General features: G+C 45.0%; 1 protein-coding gene across 1 annotated transcript; it reads left to right on the top strand.

Moving 5' to 3' along the window:
* The first annotated feature begins 12,499 nt into the window (after positions 1 to 12,499).
* LOC110229237 (uncharacterized protein At3g60930, chloroplastic-like) lies at positions 12,500 to 13,601 on the top strand. The gene is made up of 2 exons (XM_021028980.1): positions 12,500 to 12,796; positions 12,870 to 13,601. Exons 1-2 carry the CDS (start codon positions 12,500 to 12,502, stop codon positions 13,599 to 13,601), a joined length of 1,029 nt encoding a protein of 342 aa, XP_020884639.1.
* The last annotated feature ends 9,601 nt before the right edge of the window (positions 13,602 to 23,202 follow it).

The following is a 23,202-nucleotide window of genomic DNA, read 5'->3' as shown; positions in this document are numbered from 1 at the left end:
TGCTTCTTTTTCCGCTAACCGTAATAGCTCTAACGGATCTTTATCAATATTTTCAAAGAATTTTTCATTCCCTGCTTTCCAAATATACCAGATAATCCATGGAAACGCTGAAGAATTAAATTTCGAAGGCATTCTCCAAAATAAGTGGTCCATATTCGTAAAAATAGACACCGTTGGAAAAATTCTCATTGCCGTAGGAATCTGGGAAAGTGCCCACACCTGTCGTGCCGGATGGCATTGAAAGAGTGTATGATTGATTGTTTCCACTGGTTCACCACATCTGGCACAACCTGTGGCACAATCAATACCTCTTCTCCACAAGTTTTCCGTAACATGGTACACAACCCGTTAAGATTTGCCATAAAAGATGACGTATCTTAGGTGGACATTGCACTTACCAAGAATGTGCTTTTAACGGTTTGATGTCTGGGCCAATCAAAGATAAATTGGTCTCCAACTTTTCTAACATGGTGGTATGATATCCCGATTTGACTGTATATTTTCCAGATTTTGTAAAATGCCAACCTAGTGTATCTTCCTTAGTTGGGGCACCCACAGGTAGGGCACTTATTAGGGCGACATTTTCTGGATCAAAAATCTCTTCTAAGAGATCAATATTCCAAAAATTCGACTGATTATCTATAAGATTGTGAACTTTTAACAATGGGTCAACACGTGAACCATTACTCTTTGCTGGTCTCGGGAATTGAGCTGGAATCCAGGGATCCTCCCAAACTGAGATGGATGTCCCCGATCCGACCCTTTTAATAAGTCCTTTATTAACAGAGATCTAGCTGAACAAATACTATGCCATCCATACGATGGTGAGTATGATTTTATATTTTCCAAGGGATTGGATTTCCGAAAATACCGCCCTTTAAACACCTTCGCGAAAAGAGAATCTGGGACCGTAATCAACCGCCATAATTGTTTGGCTAATAGCGCTGAATTAAAATCGTATACATTCCGAAAACCTATCCCTCCTTCCGATTTGCTATTGCACAACTTGTTCCAAGCCATCCAATGCATTCTTCTGGAATCCCCATTTGAACTCCACCAAAATTTAGCAACCGCACTAGTAAGTTTAGAAGTGATTGTTTTTGGTAGCTTGAAGCACGACATAATATAAGTTGGTAATGCTGTAGCTACCGATTTAATCATTACTTCTTTTCCACCTTTTGATAAAAATTTTGCCGACCATCCGTTAATTCTTGTTTGCAATCTATCTCTGACAAAAGAGAAAATTTTTGTTTTAGATCCACCCAAACTCTCCGGCAAACCGAGATAAGAGCCCATCCCACCAATATTAGTGATTCCCAAGGTAGATTTGATTTCATCCTTGATATCCTCGTGTACCTTATGTCCAAACTGAATGGAGGATTTTAAAAAATTAATCTGTTGTCCTGAGACCGCTTCATACTTCTTTAAAATCCCTAAAATTACCTCACACTGGTCCTTGTTTGCTTTACAAAAGAATAAACTATCATCCGCAAATAACAAATGTGAAACCGAAGGACTTGTATTTGCTATCTCAATACCCGTAATTAATTTTCCCTTTCTGCTTTCCGAATATTCGCAATAAGCACCTCTGTACAAAAGATGAATAAATAAGGAGATAGCGGATCTCCTTGTCGTAATCCCCTTTCTGGTACAATTAGTCCTCTAGGTTGCCCATTAAGGAGCACTCTTATTGAACTGTTGTAATACACCACATTATCCATTTAATCCATTTCTCGCAGAAACCCAATTTTCTTAGAACCTTCTCAACAAAAATCCATTCCACCCTATCATAAGCTTTACTCATATCAGTTTTAATGGCCATGAATTTTCCTTTACATGACGGGTTAGTTCTCAACCCATGAAACATCTCTTGTGCAATAAGTATATTATCCGAAATCAACCGTCCTTCGATAAAAGCCGATTGTGTTTCCGAAATCAGTTGTGGTAAAACCGTTTTAAGTCTTTGACAAAGAATCTTCGATATAATTTTATAACCCACATTGCATAGACTTATAGGCCGTAATTCCGTCATCCGTGTCGGTCTTTCTGTTTTTGGAATCAGACAAATATTTGTCGTATTTAACCGTTTGTCGAAAATTCCATCATCTAAAAAAGAATTAACCAGAACAATAAGATCTGATTTAATTGTAATCCAAGCCTTTTGAAAAAATAAGACTGTCATGCCATCGGGCCCTGACGATTTTTCTGGATGCATCATAAACAGAGCTGATCTCACCTCACTCTCCGTAGCAGGTGCCGTTAGAAAATTATTAACCTGATCCGTAATCAGACTTTGTATTTCTGCCAAGGATTCCTCAAAAGCCTCGGGCTTAGTTGTAGTAAATAGATCCTTAAAATAAGAAACCGCTATATTTTGGACGTCTTTATCCTCTGTAAACCACATCCCGTTTTCATCATGCAGCCCCGTAATCCGATTCCTTGCCGTCTCTATTTTGTTAGAGCGTGAAAGTACTTTGAGTTATTATCTCCTAGTTGCATCCAAGAGCACCTACTTTTTTGATACAGTACAATTCTTCATCTCGATAAGCTTCTTTCAACCGTAATGTTAATTCTGTAATCTCTTCCCCTGATCTCATGTCATCCCTCTGTGCCACATGTAATTCTGATTTAAGTTCCTCAATTGTTTGCCGCCCATAAGGAGTTAGTTCTTTTCTCCATTGCGAAATAGCCCGCCTACAGTTATTTAACTTTTCCACGAATTTTTCTTTTCCTAATTCAGAATCCGAATTCCAACCATTTGAAATTTCCTCCATTAATCCTTCCTTTCCAATCCATCTTTTGTCAATCCATCTCTTCCAATCTATTTTTATTGTTGCTGATTGGTAACTAAACGTTTTTATAGCTGTAAATTTTATCAAAATAGTGCAAAACTCTAAGAAAATGTTGTACAAGAAAGCAAACTGTACAAAAAAAATTGAGAGTAAAAGTTTTAGTAGAGTTTTTGAAAAAAAATTTGTGATTGATAAATTTTAAATAGAAAATTAGAAATAAAGGATAAATATTTAAATATTTGTCCATATATGCATTCTATAAATAAATGTGTATTCTTAAACTACCTTTTGCATTAGATTGAACCAATTGTTTTTTTTTTAATTAAGAAATATTTGTAGAAAAATGATGAAGAAGACATGAGGATATATAAAATATCAAAAATATGTCGGGTTTTTTTTGATGTTTTGGATAGATAAAATTTGATCTATAAAGTTTAAGAATACACCTTCTGAAATTTAAAATGTGTATTCTATACACTATACATATTCTACGATCTTTAGATTATGTAGAACATAATCTACATGTTCTACGAAATTTAGAAGTCAATTATGTTCTACGGTATTTAGAATACTAATTTCTACAAAATTTAGAATACATATTCTACATTTTTCTCTTAGTTCTATGAAAATTAGAATATGTTTTCTAACATTTAGTCATGTTCTAAAAATATTAGAAAACGTATTCTTAAAAAATTTCTTATATTCTATAAGAATTAGAAAGTATATTTAGAATTTCTTAAAAGATACAAAATCCTAATTAGGACACACGATTCATCTAGCCCTTGATTATCTCGATTCTCACATTATGTCGTCTTGTCAATAAGGACACACGACACTAGATTATTCCTATCAGCCTAATGCATCAAAACATTTTCTCAAATAAACAATTTTTTTAAAGTCTGTTGACATTTGGACCTCTTCACACTCTTTGAGGTCACAACCTTATTCTCTCTTTGTTCTCTTTAGTGCTTTGTATCACTCACTCACTTTAATACAAACACAAAGAGAACCTTGTTCTCTCATTCTCTCAAGTCTTTGGTTAGATTCTTGTTTCAACACAAAGACATAAACGTTTAGTAAGAGAGAAGAGAGAAAACATTAATTGTCTACATTTTGTTTATTGGATCAAAGGATGATCTTACACAACACAAACAACACATACATATAGTGGTTCGTTTCCACTTACCACACATACTTGCACCCATACTTCTACTTGGACCTAGACTTACTTCTAGACATCATTGCCTAAAGTTTACTTACACAAGCAATCTTAACAACTACAACAACTACTATAGTCTTGCTTTAGACTAACTACAACACTCTTTCTTCTTTGGGCCTAATTTAACTAATAGCCCAATACTAACATAACTACAAAACACACAAAGCCCAACTCTTTCTTCTTGTTGACTTGTGTCTTTCTTCTTGTTGTGTCGTTGACCACTCTTTTCACGACACCAATTTCTTCTCTTCGACGACTTCTTCATCTTGCTCCTCCTTTGCTTTGCTTCTTCTTCTTTGACTAATTCTTTTCTTTGTTGCAGGATTTAATCAAGAACTCAAATCTCAACAAAGTCATTGGTTTTGAATTCCCACGCACAAATTTGTTCCAGATGTTGTGTTTTGGTATTCAATTTATTTATAATGTGTATAGATAAAATCATGATTAAACGAACAAAATAAAGCAAAAATCATTACATGTCTATAGACTGAAATTCGAAGAAGAGGAAGAGATTGAGCCAGAGATTTAGAGAAGAAGAAGAAGAAGATATTAAGACTTTGGAATGAATGACGACAAACTAAGGAAGTAACTATTGTCCCTCTTGCCCTATAGTTTAGTCCAAAAATAAAAAAAAATAAAAAATAGGGAAAGATTTTGCAAGATTTTAGAAACAATAGAAAAGATTTCTATAATTTTATAAGATTTTTTTTTTAAGTTTAAGGGTATAATGGAATTAAAATGTTAGTAAATCATATGTCACCAAACTTCACTATAGAATGCATATGCAGACAAATTTTAAAATAAACCTCCTTAATATCCAATTTTCCCAATTTTAAAACTATATACTTTGTAAAGCTTTGTAAAGTTGTTACAATCAATACCTCTGTGTTAAGTTTAAACTCATACTAGATCATGACCCGTACTATAGCACGGTTAAATTTTCGTTGGTACAAAATTTTATATATTATATATTTTAAAATAAAGTTTTGATAAATTATACTCCCTCCGTTTCATAAAGAGTTTTTGTTTCACAAAGAGTGTTGTTTTAGGTTTTCAATGCAAAATTTAATGATTTTTTATGTTTTATGACTATTAGTATTATGCATATTGTTTTACTATTGGGCAGATTATGTTTAGGTATATAGTTAATGATGTTTTTGTTTTAAAAAAACAAAAAATTTAATGTTTTCTTAATCTGTGTGCAAAACTCTAAAATGACACTCTTTGTAAAACAGAGGGAGTAGTAGTAAGTGAAAATATTAATTTTTTATCAGTCTCTATATATAATTTTATAATAAATATATTTTTCTTTTTATATAATACTCAATTATGGACAGTTTGGGTTCTTCAGATGCGTCAGCCAAGCTTCCCAAGAAGGACTGCATTGAAAGATTGAAGGTCGCGAAGCCCCAACCCTCCATCTTGCTTAGTCTCTGTCAGCTTGTCCCATGCTATCCAACACATTCCTTTCTTCTCAGCCTTGGAGTCTCACAAGAATCGCGTCAGTGCTGATTGGATCCTCTTGCAAAGGGTGTTGGAAGAATAAATAGGACATAGCGTATGATGGCATAGCAGTGAGAACACTCTTCAAGAAAATCAATTTTCCTACGCCTGAGAGGAATTTGTTGGACCCAGATAAGGCAAGTTGTCTGATTCTATTGACAATATATGAGAAAAGATCTTTCTTCTTCCTTCCAAAGTGCTCTGAGAGCTCCAAATATTTGCGCTAAAGGTGTTTTACGAGAAACTTAATGGAAGATATTAACACATTGATCTTTTGTCCAGAGGCTGACTCGTACCTTCCCAAAATTATTTTCAAGGGTGAACATGATTTCTCGTTGGTTTTGCAGAAGAACATGGTGTCATCGGCGAACAACAAGTGGTTTATACGTTGATAGCCCCTAGCCACCTTTACACCTGAAAGTTGACCCGATAATTGGGCCTTCCTACAAAGCCCTAGCAGAACCTCACTGCAAAGAATGAAGAAACACAGAGAGAGAGGATCTCCTTGTCTGATGCCTCTCTGCTGTATCACCCTCCCACTAGGTGTATTATTGACTACAAAGGAGTAAGATGTCGTAGTGATGCACCGCATAATCCAGTTTGTCCAAATAGGGTGAAAGCCAAGACTCTGGAAAACCATCTGAATAAAGCTCCATTCCACCTTGTCGTAGGCTTTACTCATACTCGTCTTGACAGCCATAGAACAATATTTTTCCCTCATGAGACTTTTAAGAAACGCAGAACCTCAAAGCGCAGCTTGTTTTCAGCAACAATCATGGACAAAATTTGTAGCCTGCGAGAGAGTAGCTTAGAGATATTCTTGTAGTAAATGTTGCAAAGCGCAATCTATAAACTACGACCTCTGTTGGCCCTTGCCCTTTTAGAATCAATCTAATGTGAGTCTCATTCAGATTGAGGGGCATAACTCCAAAGGAGAAGAAGCCTTGGATTTCTTTAAGAATGGTTGAATCTATTGCCTCCCAAATTGAATGAAAGAAGCAGGTAGAGAAGCCATTAGGGCATGGTGCTTTTCCTGGGTGAATATCAAAAACAGCTTCTTTTATCTCCTTTGTAGACGGTTCAACAATAAGTGACTTATTTATATCATCAGATATGTAAGGTAAAAGAGCCTCCTTGACAATATTTTCAACATTATTATTCAACCCACATGAAGAGGTAAACAAATCCAGAAAATAAGAGGAGATCACAGCACTAATCTAATCTTCTTCGAAGAAGGCTTTGCCTGCCTGACTCATGTTCAATGAGTGAGAACTTGTTTATAGATTTTCTTCCCCGAATAGTTGCATGGAAATACCTAGTATTTTGATCACCTAAGCATAACCAGAGTTGTCGGCTCCTTCGCTTCCAAAAATCTTCATCTTCTTTATACGCCGCTGCCAAGGAAGCATTGATGTTTACTAATAGTTGTTCATCATGGATGGGACTAAACATAGCCTTTTCAAGAGCTTCCCCCTATCTCTCAATAATCAGCTGACTATTTTTGTGCTTTTCCTTGTTCTAGATCACCAAGGTGTGCCTCCAATTAGCAATTCTTCTCTGCACAGAAATATCCTCCTCTTTAGTCAATGCCTCCACAATTAGCTTCTTCACCTCTTCATTATCTTTGAGTCTTCTATTATATCTGAACAAACCTCTCTTCTTCTTCTTATTCACTTCAAAAAGAGAGAGAAGGGGTCTATGATCCGACCCTTCAAACCTTAAGTATTGACAACGGCCATTCGAAAACATCTCTGCCCACGCGCTGTTTCCCATAACTCTATCCAAGCGACACATGACTAAGGGAGTATGCCTAACAATTACAGATTTACTCCTACACATAGCTCTCCAAGATAAAGGGTTTCCAGAGTGGCAAAGATTATACAAGTCACATTCAGATATTAAAGATCTGAAATCCACAAACAACCATTTAGATTGGGGAAGTCCTCCTTTTTTCTCCGATGAATCGACATTATCATTAAAATCACCTGAGAGAAACCAGGGATCTTCTCTGCTGACTACAAAAGCCTTAATTAAGGGCATCCCATACTTTTTTCATTTTGCGCTCTGCTCGGGGTCTCCATACACAACAGTGGTAGTTAAAAACTTGCCCTGAACTGCTATTTTAGTATCCAAAAAGTTGACACAAGCAGAGATAACTACTACTTTCATCTCCTGCTTCTAAAAGAAGGCAAGTCCTTCTCCTCCATGACCATGAGGAGGGACTACCATACTATGAACATAACTTAAAACTTTTCACTGCCTTAAGAACAACAATTTCTTCCTTTTTGGTTTCCAAGATGTGGATGTCGGATTCACACACTCAAGTATTTTTATTAAATAGGAAAGATTATTCTTGAGGGACAAAAAATAAGAATGTAAAAGGCTTATGAATTGCTACAAAAATTGCTATATATTTCTTGCTCAAGAGAACGATCCCCTTTTACATGGCCATTGGCCTTTATATTTATACATAGAAGACATGGGCCTCGCCTTTTGGCCCAAATGTCCTTGGACCGATTTGACCATGACTTCGTCTCCGGAGTGGTGTTGAGGTGCAGTCACTTCGGATTCTCCTTATAGTGATAACCACTTCGACTGTTCTTTTGACTTGTGGATCTAATGGGCTTTATCCTTTATGGGCCGTTATCCTGACTAGGTGGCAATCTTTGGTTGGTCCCGAACATCTGGTGCGGGATCCGACACCAACAATTAGCCCTCCAAGTTCTTCGAAGTGCCATTCCAATTCGGAGGACTTTAAATGTTTTTATGACCAAAGATTGCGTTCTGAGGAATCTTTTGATTTTCCCGCCAAGATCCCGTTAGTCCTTTAATTTCGGCGCTATCCATGTTTAGTAGCGTGACATCTGTCACCATTATGACCGTATCTTAATTATTTTCTATTAAAGCGGGAAACCTTTCCACTTCTCCCACGATTCTCAAGGCGGTTTCATCATTATCACTTAGCTTTCGTGAGGTAACTTCTTTCATCATCACTTTTACTCTTACGCTTTAATCGAAACTTCTCTCTTCTCTTTCTTCGCCGATTTTCTCTTTGCCGGATTTTAAATTTCTCATATTCTCCGATGACTTCTGATTCCGAAAGACCCGAGTCTCCATCCATTGAAGGTGGCTCCAGTAATGACGAATGCACTCGTCCTAACGACATAGCTGGTCCACACTACAGATCCACCTGTACCCTTCAATCCTTAGAGCGATTAGAAGGGCTTTGCCAGATTCCCCCTGGAATCATAGCGGAAGCGCAGATAGCCGACCCTACGGAGTCCCCGGAAAATCATCGCGACGGCTACTTTTGCGTTTATGAAATCTACTTCAAGGGCTGCGGATTGACCTTCCCCCTTCCTGAAGCCCTGGTTCGATACTTGGCGGCTCTTGAGATCGCTTTACCTCAGCTAACCCCCAATCTTCTCCGAACCATCCTCGGGATCATAACCGTTGCGGCGGAAGCAGACTACATTATTGGGGTCCCCGAGCTGAACGAACTTCTGAGCGTGAGAAGTTCGTCAAAGAAGACAGGGTACTTCTCGGCGTATCCGAATGACAACAGGAACGTCATCTCGTACCTCCCAAACAAGGATGAAAACTGGCACCATCCTTGGTTCCTGATTAAGAAAACTCCTACTTCGATTGGAAATCTTTCCGATGTACTCCCATCGAAGTGGACTGCAAAGCCCGGTAGAAACTAGGTCGTATATTCCTTTCCTGGTTGTTTTATTTTTTACTGACCAAACTCGTTGTTTCACTTCGCAGCTGTCATCGCTTCGTCTCTTCCGACTGAAGAATTCGTCAAGTTCTTCAAAACAATCCTTAAAGGGGAAACCCTTTGGAATTCTTTCACCCTCGATCGGTTCGTTGAAGCCAATCGAAAACTCAGGATGAGTCCCTGTGGAAGTCGAAACTTACACAATCAAGATTTGTCTAGGGTTTTATTTTAGGGATACGATAATCGTGAATTCTCAAAGAACAACAGAAACGATTGAAACCAAAGATGGTGTTCTTGATATTATTAATGAAAAGATGATTTTGATCGTACAAGAGTTTGATCGTAAAAGAAAAAAGGTGTTTGTGCTATGAGAGCTTTGCGTAGTGTAATCTCTAGAGCGATATTGCCTATCCCTTCGTTTGAGCCTTGAGTCTCTTTATATAGGGATGATAAACCGCCTCTCCAGCGATATTCTCGGAAGATTTCCATTTATCTTGAAGTCGGCCAGAATATCGCGGATTAGGACAATTTCCTTATTCTTCGGAGTTTTCGGAAGATTTCCTGATTTGAGTTGATCCTTCGCGATTCTTCCTTATCATTTCCGAGTTTATCGGAAATGATCCTTCTTTTTCGGAAATGATAACTTGCTTGGAAATGATACCTTTAGAGAAGAATATTTACTAAGTCTTTGCTTCGGGCGATAATGAAGACTTCGCCTCGGGGAACTTGTGCAACCGGCTCGGGTACACATGAAGGACTGGCTCGGGCATTCTAGGATGGCTTCTTCGGGTGTCCCCGAGGCGATGGGCTCAGAAACTTCCGAGGCGACCAGGCTCGGATACCCCCGAGGCAATTGGGCTCGGGTGCTTCTGATGTGTTGTTCAGGATATCCCCGAGGCGATGGGCTCGGGTACCCCCGAGGCAATTGGGCTCGGGTGCCTGCGTCGTCTTGTTTAAGTATCCCCGAGGCGATGGGCTCGGGTGCCCCCGAGGCAATTGAGCTCGGGTGCCTTCGTCTTGTTTAAGTATCCCCGAGGCGATGGGCTCGGGTGCCCCCGAGGCAATTGAGCTCGGGTGCCTTCGTCGTCTTGTTTAAGTATCCCCGAGGCGATGGGCTCGGGTGCCCCCGAGGCGATGGGCTCGGGTGCCCCCGAGGCAATTGAGCTCGGGTGCCTTCGTCGTCTTGTTTAAGTATCCCCGAGGCGATGGGCTCGGGTATACTAAATCGTTTAGACAGATATCCCGAGGTGAATGATGCGATGCCCCGAGATGATCTTTGAAAGACTCCCAAAGTCTGGCTCGGCGTCAAAGGGTGGAACCCGACCCCAACAGTTAGCCCCCCAGCTCGTTAGTTTGGAGAACCAAGCGTGATGAGCTTTATGACATTTAGGCCGAGCCGTTTACTTTGAACAGTTCGGTCCCTTTAAAGTTTTTGGCGATTCGAATTCCTCTGTCGTTTCATCTTCTTTTGGCGTGCGACGGTTGGGATTCCTTCTCGAGAAGTGGAAAGGTCCTTTCGCTGATTCCCGAGACCCGTGCGGATGCGAAGTATCCTACTCACTTTGTTTGTTCCCGACGCGCCTCAGACGCGGATTCGATGTGTTTTATTTGGCTCATTCGTTCCCGACGCGCCCCAAATCTCTATAAATGCTAAGCCTTCGACTCATTTTTTCATTTCGCAATTGCAAAGGAAAATTTTCAAGGTTCGTTCTCTTCTCTCTGATCTTGATTTCTTGCATTTTCTACTTTTTCCGGTAATACTTCCGTCATAGCGCCGCCGTCATTAGATCTAGGTTGATTTCTCCGATCCGTCGAGCTTTGTTCCTCCGATCAACTTCTTCAATCTCCCGAGCCAGGAAATGTCTCTATCTGATTCCAGCGATTCGCCCCGAGGCGACACTCATCTTCCCGTCTATAAGAGAAAGATGGTCTGGAGTTCCTCGAGCGACCCCGAGGCGGATACCACAGACCAGATCGTGTTGTACCGTGGAAGTGATGCAGAATCGGCTTCACTGGAAGAAGACCCGAGCCGTTTCATCGCTCGGGAAGATACGGTTGCAAATGTGGCTCGAGATCAGGATTTGCCTGATGATCCCGAGGCGATTTTGAGTAGAAGGAGGATCCATCCACTGGCAGCTGGTGAAGCTGGAGTATCGTGCTGGCGAAATGCCCCCGAGGTGCCTCTACTTCCTATTAAGGCCGAGGAGGTTCACTACGATTCTGACGAGGCGGCTAGGTTGCTTCAAGCTAAAGTCCAAGCAGCCAAGGGTCAACAGAAGAGAAAGCGAGCCAAGAAAGCTAGGAAACCTGATCCCCCGGGCTCTACTTTGTGCACGGAGGATTCCCTTCGGGATCTCAAGGCTCGATTTGGTTTTAGCGAGGGGGTTGAACTGAGACTTCCAACTCCAACTGAGCGAGCCGATGATCCGCCCGAGGGGTTTTTTACCCTTTATGAGGGGTTCTTCTATCATTGCTTCCTTTGGCTTCCAATCCCGAGGCCGATTTTGGCATTTCTGTGGTCGTACAAGATAGCTTTATCCCAGATTACGACCCGAGGCTTGCGACATCTAGTGGGGATTTTAGTCCGAAGTATTGAGACGGTCAACCTCGTCGACCTAAGCCATTTAAGGAATCTCCTGGAGATCCGGCGCATACCGGGCCCTGTTGAGAGATTTTACATATCTCCGAGGCCAAATAGAAGGGTTATCGGTGGTTTCCCGAGCAAGGATGAGAAATACACTGACCATTTCTTCTTCGTAGCCTTGAATGAATATAGTGTCCATGAGGACTACTTAGGAAAAATTGTTGGAAAGTGGAGACAAATCGGTACTACGCCCGAAGCCGTATTTGCTGTCTTGTTTTGCTTTAACCTTTTTATTGACCTTTTTTCTTGTTCATGCAGATCGGAACCCGTCGTTTCTCGAAGACATTCCCGAAGGCTTTCTAGACCTCCACGACGAACTAATAGCTCGGAAGTGCGATTGGACGAAGCACTTTTCCCAGGAAAGGATTGAGAGAGCCTTGCGTTTGTTGCACGGAGCTCCCTGCCAATCTTCTTCGGAATCATCCGACCACCGTCTAGATCACCTCATCGAAATGCAAGGAGCTGCGCAATCTCTGAGAGCCAGGAAGGCTGCTGAAAAGAAAGCGGCTAAGGAAAAAGCTGTTTTGGAGGCAAACTTCAGACCTCCTACTCCTCCCGAGGCCAGTCTGGAAGCCGTCGGTGTCGAGGCGACCAATGAAGCTCGGGATATGGTTTCGATCATGCCCGAGGCGGCTGGGCGAATCTCTCCTCCGACCGATATCCCCGAGGTGGTAGGGACCTCGGCTATTGTCGCTCTTGGTGCCGAGGCGAAAGCTAAGGCGAAGGTTAAGAGGCCCCAAGGTGATAGCTCGGGAGGTCGTAGGAAAGAGAAAAGGAGTCGCACCGAGGCTCCCATCTACAAGGATAAGACGGCATCTGCTAATCTTATCGCTTCTTGCTCGGGTCCGACCCTAGCTGCGCCCGAGGCCTTGCTGGAGGCTGAAAATTACCGCGAAACTGCTGCGGGATTCCTGAAGGTAATGGTTTATTTCCGAAGCATCCTAAGCCTTTTAAAATTCTTAGTACTAACTTTAGTTTTTTGCGTTCCAGGCTTTCCATTCGATGAACCGCATGGTTCGAGCCTACGACTCCTCGAACCGTAGATACGAGACTTCCCGAGCCGAGGCGGAGGTCAGAATTGCTGGGGCCGATGCCAAGATGGTCGAGGCAGAGGCCAAGATTGCCGAGGCGGCGACTAAGGTTGCCGAGGCGGATGAGGCCAGGCGGGAAGCCGAAGCGTTGGCTAAGGCAGAGAAGGTCGAGCGATTGAAGGTGGCTGAGGACGGTCTTCGTCTCCGTCATAAGATGGAAGCCGAAATCGAACGCTTGAACCGACTATTCACCGAGGAGAAATCGCTTCGGGAGAAGGAAGTACGTCGGGAGAGGAAAACGGCTAGGAAGGAGTTTGCCAAGAAGGTCGAGGCGATAGAAGCGAAGATGGACCTGTATGGGAAGGCGTCCGAGCGCTACATGTTCCTCGTCCAGGCCAGAGCTAACGCTGAATTGATCGCCGACCTTGAAGGCGGCAAAAATGTCGAGGATGAGAAGGAGGAAGTTCTCCAGTGGAAAGCTGAGTATGGAGATGCTGAGGAGGAGTTTGTGCGGATCGGAACCGAGCTGCGAGAGGATCTGAGGCTTCCTCCGGCTTCTCCGGATTCTGTTGAAGATAATTTCGGAAACAGGTCAATCGAGGGGGTTGCCGCGGGAATTGGTATTACGGATCAGGCCGGCACGAATCTGAGTTCCGAAGTCGCACATGTTCCGGAGGAGCGGGATGAGTAGATCCGTGGCGCATTCCTTCTTTTAATTCTGGATTTTTGTAAGACTTGATGCCTGGACGGCTTTATCCACTATTATTGATAATGAATATATTTTGTTCTCGATAAATTTCTAGTCTCAGAGTAACTTTTCGAACCACTTTTCGAACCAGGCAAATCGTGTACCAGTGTTAAGTAAACTGGGTTTTGGTAAGTAGGACTAATCTTTGTCGGTTGCGATCCGAGCTGATATAGTCGATGCCAGTGCTTAGAAGCGAACTGGGGCACCAGTGTAGAAGTCAACTGGGTTTTCTGAAGACGATTTCTTTATGGCAGGATATCTCCGACCGAACCATCTCGACTGTTTGTATAGCGCGCTGTAACCGAGGCGGTGAAAAGAGCTTTTTCTGTCCGAGGACGTGGCCATCGTCCGAACGAACTTTTAGCTTTATAGGTCGATAAGACGACCGTTAAAATCTCCGAGGTGGATAAGATTGATAACCCGAAGGGTAAAAACTTAGTGAATTTGAAAAATTTAGTGGGAGTATACAAGTATACGGACCCACTCCCCCCTTTTTTAATTAGGGGGGGTAGCTGAACTCGTCCGAGGACGAGCTGCCTACGTACCCTTTTCAGGGATCAAGCCACCCCGTAGTTCAAGTACATGCGTACCTTAGGTTTTTTAGCGGTAATATTTCCTTAGATGCATTGCGTTCCAGGATCTAGGTACCGCTTTGCCGTTCATGTTGATGAGTTCGTAGACACCGGGACGGATTACCTTTGCGATCGTGTAAGGTCCCTCCCAATTCGCGCCGAGTTTGCCTGCGTTTTGTTCGGCGGTATTCTGGAAAACTTTGCGCAGTACGAGATCTCCTTCGTGGAAACGGCGATGTTTTACGTGAGAGTTGTAGTGCCGAGCCGTTGCATTCTGATAGTTCTGCATTCGAACCAAGGCCGAATCTCTTCTTTCGTCAACTAAGTCCAGCTCGTCCAGCATCATCTGAGTGTTGGAATTTTCCTGCTCGGGGAGAAAACGTCTTCTTAGTCCCGGGATCTCGGCTTCGGTGGGAATCACACACTCCGTGCCGTAGACAAGGGCGAAAGGTGTTTCTCCCGTGGCTCGCCGTGGCGTGGTTCTGTGTGACCAGAGTACTCCTTCTAATTCGTCGGCCCAGCGGCCTTTCTTTGCGTCGAGGCGCTTTTTTATTCTGTCGAGAATCGTCTTGTTTGCCGCTTCGGCCTGTCCGTTCCCCTGAGGATACCGAGGCGTAGACTTGCTGAGGCGAATTCCCCATTTCTCGCAGAATCCTTCGAACCGAGCCGAAATAAACTGCGATCCGTTGTCTGTAACGATCTCGTAAGGTATCCCGTGGCGACATATGATGTTCTTCCAGACGAAGTTTTCGACCTGCGCGTCTTTGATGCTGGCGTAAGAGTCTGCCTCGATCCATTTGGAGAAGTAGTCTGTTAGTACGAGGACGAGTTTCTTCTGTTTGGAGTTGTGTAGAGGTCCGATGATGTCCATGGACCATCGCATGAACGGATAAGGCGAAGTGATGGAAGAGAGGAGCTCAGCGGGTTGATGAATGGTTGGTGCGTGCCTCTGGCATTTATCGCACCGTTGAGAAAATTTCTCGCAGTCTTTGACCATCGTCGGCCAAAAATACCCGTGGCGTTTGATCTTTATGGCTAGGGCTCTCCCGCCGGAATGGTTTCCACAAGATCCGCCGTGTACTTCTTCCATAACTCTCCGAGCTTCGTTTCCTTCGACACAGATAAGGAGGGGACCAGAAAATCGCCATTTAAAGAGTTCTCGGTCGATCAAAGTGTATCGAGCCGCTTTGGCTTTAAGTTTCCGAGCTTCCCATTTTTCGATAGGAACTTCTCCGTCGGCGATGTAGCTTCGGATGGCTCCGATCCATTTGGCGTCGCTTCCGTATTCGGGCTCGGTTGCATCCGTAGTTTGCTGGTCGAGCTGTTCGATGTCCATTTCTTCCGGTTCTTCCGTTTCCCGAGCTGTTAGAACTTGATCTCTGCTATTATCTTCTATGCTCGGCTTTTCGATGAACTCAACCGGTATGATCCTCTTCAGATTTGGGTCGGAGGTTGAAGCTAGAGCTGCTAAGGCATCGGCCGATGTGTTCTCACCTCGTGGGATTCTGGTTAGCTCAAACTCTCCGAACTGTTTCGCCAAGTCTTGCGTGAGAGCAAGATACGCTTCCATTCGTTCGTCGCGAGCCGCGTATTCTCCATTGAATTGATTTGCCACGAGCTGGGAGTCGCAAAAGGCTCGCAGCTTGTTGATCTTAAGTCCCCGAGCCAGCTTAAGTCCTGCTATCAGCGCTTCGTACTCAGCCACGTTGTTGGTCGCGTCGAAATTTAGCCGAAAGGATTGTTCAAGGATTTCACCCTCTGGTGATGCGAGGCGGATTCCGACGCCAGAACCTTGTTTTGAGGATGAGCCGTCGACGTGGAGGATCCAAACAGCGTTGGGTGACTCTTCTCGGACGTTCTCTGTTGGCAGCTCGATGATGAAATCGGCCAGGACTTGAGATTTCGCGCATGTTTTGTTTCTGTATTCGATGTCATATTCGCTGAGTTCTACTGCCCACTTGGCCAAGCGTCCCGATTGGCTCGGACTGTGCAGGATGGTTCGGAGTGATACGGACGCCATGACGACAATTGAGTGAGACTGAAAATATGGCCGTAGCTTCCGAGCTGACATTACTACGGCGAGGGCGAGCTTTTCAGTTTGCGGGTAGCGTGTTTCCGCGTCGGTGAAAGTTTGCGAGACATAAAATATCGGCTTCTGCTCCCCTCTGTCTTCCCTGACTATGACTCCACTTATAGCCGTATCAGAGACTGCTATGTACAGGAATAGTGGCTCGCCCGGGACTGGTTTTGCTAATACCGGTGGATTAGCTAAATACTTCTTCAGTTCCTGGAAAGCTTCTTCGCAGCGATCGGTCCATTCGAATTTCTTGTTCCCGCGCAGAGTATTGTAGAAAGCTAGGCATTTGTCAGTGGATCGCGAGATGAATCGGTTCAAGGCTGCGACTCTCCCGGTGAGACGTTGGACTTCGCGCTTGTTCTGCGGTGAGGGCATGTTTAGTAGAGCATCGATCTGCTTCGGGTTTGCCTCGATGCCTCGGTGAGTTACGAGATATCCCAAAAATTCTCCAGACTTTACCGCGAAACGACATTTTGCCGGGTTAAGCTTCATGTTGTGCTTGTTGAGCTGACGGAAACAGTCGCGTAGATGGGCTATGTGATCGCTTTCTTCAAGGGATTTGACTAACATGTCGTCGATATAAACTTCCATCGTCTTCCCGAGCTGTTCGGAGAACATCCTGTTGACGAGTCGCTGATACGTCGCGCCGGCGTTCTTGAGTCCGAAGGGCATGACTTTGTAACAGTAGATACCTCGGTCTGTGATGAATGTTGTCTTCTCGCGATCGTCGGGGTGCATGAGAATCTGATTGTATCCTGCGAACGCATCCATGAATGATAGCAACTTATTTCCCGCGGTTGCTTCCACTAAACGATCGATATGTGGGAGCGGAAAACTGTCTTTAGGGCACGCTTTGTTCAGATCGGTGAAATCAACGCAGACTCTCCACTTGCCGTTCTTCTTTTTAACCACGACAGGATTTGCTAACCAGTCCGGATATCTTGCTTCAGAGATCGAGCCGATCTTTAGGAGCTTTTCTACTTCAGCGTTCACTGCATCTGCGCGATCCCGACCCAATTTTCTTCGCTTCTGCTTGATGGGCTTGAAAGATGGGTCAACATTCAGCTCGTGGCAGATTACGTCGATGCTTACCCCAGGTAGATCTTCGGCCGACCAGGCGAAGGTGTCGATGTTCTCCTTGAGGAATGAGATGAGCTCGGTCTTGAGCTTCTCGGTTAAGTCGCTGCCAATTTCCACACATCGTTCAGGCCGTTCGTCGTCGAGGCTAATGGAGATTACAGGATCCGAGGTAGGCTTCTTCTCCTCGCGCGCCTCCTCGATCTGTAATTGCTATAACTGTTTAGATATAGCCTTCTCTTCACTCCGGCCAAGTTTTGATTTCTTGTGATCCGTTTCAGCCTTCACTTCAGTGACAGGGTTTCGGAGTTTGTGTGCTGCCATGAAACACATCCGAGAATTTTTCTGACTGCCCCAAATTGTTTTCACGCCATTAGGGGTCGGGAACTTGACACACAGATGATATGTTGATGCGACAGCTCGCATTAGATTTAACCACGGGGTTCCCATTATGACGTTGTAGATGGTAGGTCGATCGGTGACTGAGAAGTTGACTATCTTTGTTACCCCGCCGGCTCGGACTGGTAGTTGGATGGTCCCAAGCGTCATCAAAGTTTCCCCTGAAAATCCGAGGACAGGCCTCGGGGTCGGAATCACCTGTGACATGTCGATGTTCATTCGTTGGAGCGTTTCGCGAAAGATCACGTCAATGGTGCTGCCGGTGTCAATTAATACTCGGTAAATATCGTGGTCTCCTATCGCTAACGTGACGACGATTGGATCGTTATGCGGCATGTCGAGCCCGTTTGTCTCGCTTTCTTCGAACGTGATCACGTCGTTAGGTCGATCGAGGCGTCTCGTCCAGTTGCTTGGCGTCTCGGCTCGGCGCTGATAAGCTTTGATTGCCGCTACGGTGTCAGGACAGTATGGTGATCCACCCATTATGGTAAGAACCTTCTGTCGCGTACCATCTCGATCTTCGTCTTCCGTCCCTCGGGTTCTTTTCTGAGACTCCTGGTTCCTTGGTTCGGGATCTCTTCCCGGGTTGGTCTGCTCGGGCTCTGGCTCGAGGTCCTTAAGAGTAACGTTTGTTCCGAGTTCTCCAGCTAGGAATTTGGTTGCTAACTTGGCTCCGAGGCTTCGGCATCTCGAGGTATGATGGCCGAAAATTTTGTGGTGTTCGCAATATTCTTGATCGTTGCTCGGTGGCTGATCCCTTGTCCAAGTGAAGGACTCTCTTCCTCGCCCACGGCCTCGGCCTCTACCGCGGCCACGGCCTCTACCGCGGCCACGGCCTCGGGGCGTGTCAATCTGGTAGCTATGGTATCCTGAGAAATTGCGCCCCTCGTGATGCGTATACGTACCGCTCTCACGCGTCTTGTTCTGGACTGGAGGTGTCGCTTGGGCTTTCTCAGTTTTCTCGGTTTTCTCGGCTCGGGATGCCTGTTTCGTCGGCTCGTGCCTCTTTGCTAGTAGCGCCATTTCTTCTTCGTGGGCGACGAAATCCGAGGCTCGATGCAGCGCGTCATGAATTGTTGTCGGTTTAGACAGGTTCAACTCTTTCCTGAATTCTGACTTGTACCAGAGAGCTTTCTTCAAAGCCGAGAGAGCTGCTACATCTGTAATTCCTTCGACTTTGGCTAGCGTTGATTTGAAGGTTTTGAGGAAATCCCTTAATGGCTCGGTGGGCTGTTGAGACAAGGACCATAGATCCGCGTCGGAAGTTCCGGGGTCGATGAGCACGGAGTATTGTTTGAGGAACAATGTCGACAGCTCGTCGAAACTATCAATCGAGTTTCGTTCCAATCTTGAAAACCACTCTAATGCGGGTCCTTTGAGGTGTTCCACGAACAGTAAGCACAGACCTGCATCCTTTTCCCCGGGCTTGAACCTGGCTCGGGCCACAGATATCACAAACGATTTAATGTGGCACTTCGGGTCGGTTGATCCGCTGTAAGAGTCGATTTTGAACTTTCCCAGGTTGGACATCGTCGTCTCAGAAATTCTTTTGGTAAAAGGCGTATTCCGAGATTCTTCCAAAATTCGGTCAATGTTCGGCGCGGAGGATGAGACGCTATGTATCTGGGTTTTGACGAGCTTCATATCGGCTTCTGCCTTGGCTAGGGAGGCCCGGATCTTGCTTAGCTCGTCTTCTCTTTCGGATTCTTCGGCCCACCTTATGTTTTCCTCAGTTTCTTCATCATCAGTGAGATTTGTTCGCTCGGCGGAGTTAGCTCCGGCTCGGGCACGCTCATCTTGCAGATCATCTGGTTCGTCCGTCAAGTCTACTGCATCCGGCTCGGTGGGATCATCTTGGTTCTCGCGCCGGGCAGGGTCGGCTCGGGTTGCGACTCTGGTGTTGCCGGTTGGTGTCGCGAACGTGAGTCTCGTTGGGTTAATACCAGGCAAGTCCCTCCGAGCTCGTGGTGGCCGAGTCTGGAAACGTGTGGTTTTTTGTTGCCCGCGTGTTGCGATTTCGTCGACTCGCAGCGCCAAGGTTTGGTTGGCTTTCTCTTGGTCGTCAGTTTTCTTCTGGAATTTAACCATCAGATCTTTCAGTTCGGCTAGAGTCGCTAGGATCGTCGGATCGGCGGGTTGAGGATTCTGAGGGTTCGGAGGGTTCGGGATTCCTCCTCCAGCTGGTGGCGTCTGACGACCGTCTTCGTTCATCATGCTTTTCGGTAATCGAGTTCTGCGTCTTAGGGTAAGAGAATTCTAAAGTATCCCCACAGACGGCGCCAAACTGTGGAAGTCGAAACTTACACAATCAAGATTTGTCTAGGGTTTTATTTTAGGGATACGATAATCGTGAATTCTCAAAGAACAACAGAAACGATTGAAACCAAAGATGGTGTTCTTGATATTATTAATGAAAAGATGATTTTGATCGTACAAGAGTTTGATCGTAAAAGAAAAAAGGTGTTTGTGCTATGAGAGCTTTGCGTAGTGTAATCTCTAGAGCGATATTGCCTATCCCTTCGTTTGAGCCTTGAGTCTCTTTATATAGGGATGATAAACCGCCTCTCCAGCGATATTCTCGGAAGATTTCCATTTATCTTGAAGTCGGCCAGAATATCGCGGATTAGGACAATTTCCTTATTCTTCGGAGTTTTCGGAAGATTTCCTGATTTGAGTTGATCCTTCGCGATTCTTCCTTATCATTTCCGAGTTTATCGGAAATGATCCTTCTTTTTCGGAAATGATAACTTGCTTGGAAATGATACCTTTAGAGAAGAATATTTACTAAGTCTTTGCTTCGGGCGATAATGAAGACTTCGCCTCGGGGAACTTGTGCAACCGGCTCGGGTACACATGAAGGACTGGCTCGGGCATTCTAGGATGGCTTCTTCGGGTGTCCCCGAGGCGATGGGCTCAGAAACTTCCGAGGCGACCAGGCTCGGATACCCCCGAGGCAATTGGGCTCGGGTGCTTCTGATGTGTTGTTCAGGATATCCTCGAGGCGATGGGCTCGGGTACCCCCGAGGCAATTGGGCTCGGGTGCCTGCGTCGTCTTGTTTAAGTATCCCCGAGGCGATGGGCTCGGGTGCCCCCGAGGCAATTGAGCTCGGGTGCCTTCGTCTTGTTTAAGTATCCCCGAGGCGATGGGCTCGGGTGCCCCCGAGGCAATTGAGCTCGGGTGCCTTCGTCGTCTTGTTTAAGTATCCCCGAGGCGATGGGCTCGGGTATACTAAATCGTTTAGACAGATATCCCGAGGTGAATGATGCGATGCCCCGAGATGATCTTTGAAAGACTCCCAAAGTCTGGCTCGGCGTCAAAGGGTGGAACCCGACCCCAACAGTCCCCCCAATCAACTTCATCGTCTTCCGCTTCCTCCCTCAACTCAGGGAATGTCAGCTCGGGCCTTTACTGCCCAGCGTAAGAAACTCTCCAAGCCGATAGCAGAGGCTTGTGACGAAAACAAGGCGTTCCTTGCGGCCGCCATCGACAAAAAATACTACAGCAGGACCCTGCTGGTTGATGACAACAGCACCGAGGGAGCCAGATCCGTCGCTGCTTTCAGATTAACTCCTCGTCGCGAACGTCGTGACAATCGTTCTCCTCGTCGCGAACGTCGTGACGATCGTTCTCCTCGGAGGGACCGATCTCCTCGTCGTGATTCTCCTCGTCCTCCCCGAGATGATTTTAGCAATGAACCACTTAAGAACTTGGTTCGCAGGAAGAGAGACAAGTCATCTCGTAGTGATTCCTCTCCGCGAAGGGAGAAATCAAGAGCCCGGACTGACCGTTCACCACGATCATCTTCTCCCACTGAACCAATGGGTCCTCCTCGACCTGTTGATATGTCTTCCTCTTCCCAGCCCGAGAGCGAGAAGACTTCCCGGAGTGCATCTCCTAAAAAGGGAGATTCCGAGTCTCGAGATGCTTCTTCGAAGTTAAAGCCTGCTCTTGTCCCTCAAATCAAATCACTTTCAGGTTTGACGATTTACATACGCTTAAGAGTTTTTATCTCTGCTTAGATTCTAATTTTTACAACTCTTCTTCCTTCACAGCTATGGAGAAAGAAGGCAGTGTTTTCCGATGCTTCAAGACCCGATCGGGCGCGATCTTGCCAGATTTTGACAAGTGGCGCCCTGCGATCCGTGAACGCTACTTGCTTCATGCTCATCATTCATCTCGGGTTAGTTCTGCTTTATTTTTCTGATTGTGCTGCCATTTTTTGAACTGACTCGCCATTCCGGTTTTATGTATAATACCAGGCTAACGGCGAGCTTAATGACATGGTTGAGCATTATGAGGGGTTGGTCATTGGTCGGGAAAAGGAGATTGACGCGTGGAAGAAAAAACTTTCTGCTCTTGAAGCTGAACTCCGTTCTTCCACCGGCTCCAAGCATGATCTGGAGGACAAGGTCGATAGTCTAACATCCGAGCTTGCGAAGATAAAGGGGGAGCTGCAGGACCAGTATGATTGGAATTATAAACTCCAGGATGAACTTTCTGGTGTTCAGGGTAGACTTCATGAGTCTGAATCATCCGCCGATACCCTGAACAACTAACTTACCGAGCTTCACGCGAAGTACCAGGCGATCGCCAAGTTGCATGATTTCGAGTTAGCAAGGTCAGTATCGAAGGCCAGAAAGGAGGTTAAGGGACGCAGGATGGAGTTGATCCAAGGGGCCATCCGCTTCATGCAGACTGAGAAGGCTAGGTCAGATTTGGAATCAGACATCAAGGAGCATGAGAGCAACCTGATTCTGTTGGATCAAATCCATGAAACAGATTTCTCCGAGGAGCAAGAAAGGACCGAACTGTCGGCTAATCTTTCAGAAAAGCGGAGTCGCTTGGCAGCTCTTCCTACTTCGACCTTCAACCCGCAGGACTTCGAGGAATTCTTCACTGAATCGCCTCCTATAAGTGAATCGGGTCTAGACTGGACAGGTAACGCTTGGCTCCCGACACTTACTACCTTTTTCTCACCTTAATTTTTTTAAAAAAATTGACTGGAACTATCCTTCCTAGGCTCAAGTGAGACGGAAGATGTCGTCCCACCCGAAGTTCCTGCGGCACCGGCGGTCACCCTGGAGGATGGTTGTACTATGGAGGGCGGACCAGGAGCCCCATATGACCAAGCGCCAGCCAAGGAGGTGAATGAAACTTCGACTGCCGAGCCGGAGTCCGAGGTGGCTGTTAATCCGTAGTGGCTGCGTCCACTTTAAATTGGGGATTGTCTCATTTATTTTAAAACTTAATTTTGAACTTGTTTTTGCCTAAGGAGGCTTTATTATTTCTTTTGAACAAGATATTTGCCTGAGGAGGCTTTTAAACCTTTCTAGGTTTTGACCCCAAGGGGGTTTGGTTAAAATTATGTGCGGGTTTGCAAAGTCCGCTTTTAACCTTTTGTGGCCTTGTGGTTATGCT

The sequence above is a fragment of the Arabidopsis lyrata genome (genome assembly GCF_000004255.2).
Source record: "Arabidopsis lyrata subsp. lyrata unplaced genomic scaffold ARALYscaffold_4, whole genome shotgun sequence".
In the NCBI taxonomy this organism is placed as follows: domain Eukaryota; kingdom Viridiplantae; phylum Streptophyta; class Magnoliopsida; order Brassicales; family Brassicaceae; genus Arabidopsis; species Arabidopsis lyrata.
The sequence above is the reverse complement of the archived record's forward strand: the minus strand, read 5'-3'. Positions and strand labels throughout refer to the sequence as shown.

Excerpts from the sequence above, each read along its gene's own strand:
- LOC110229237 (XM_021028980.1), top strand. The coding sequence starts at position 12,500 with ATGCCCGAGGCGGCTGGGCGAATCTCTCCTCCGACCGATATCCCCGAG. Across the intron at positions 12,797-12,869 it reads CTGCTGCGGGATTCCTGAAG|GCTTTCCATTCGATGAACCG; the intron begins GTAATGGTTTAT and ends TTTGCGTTCCAG.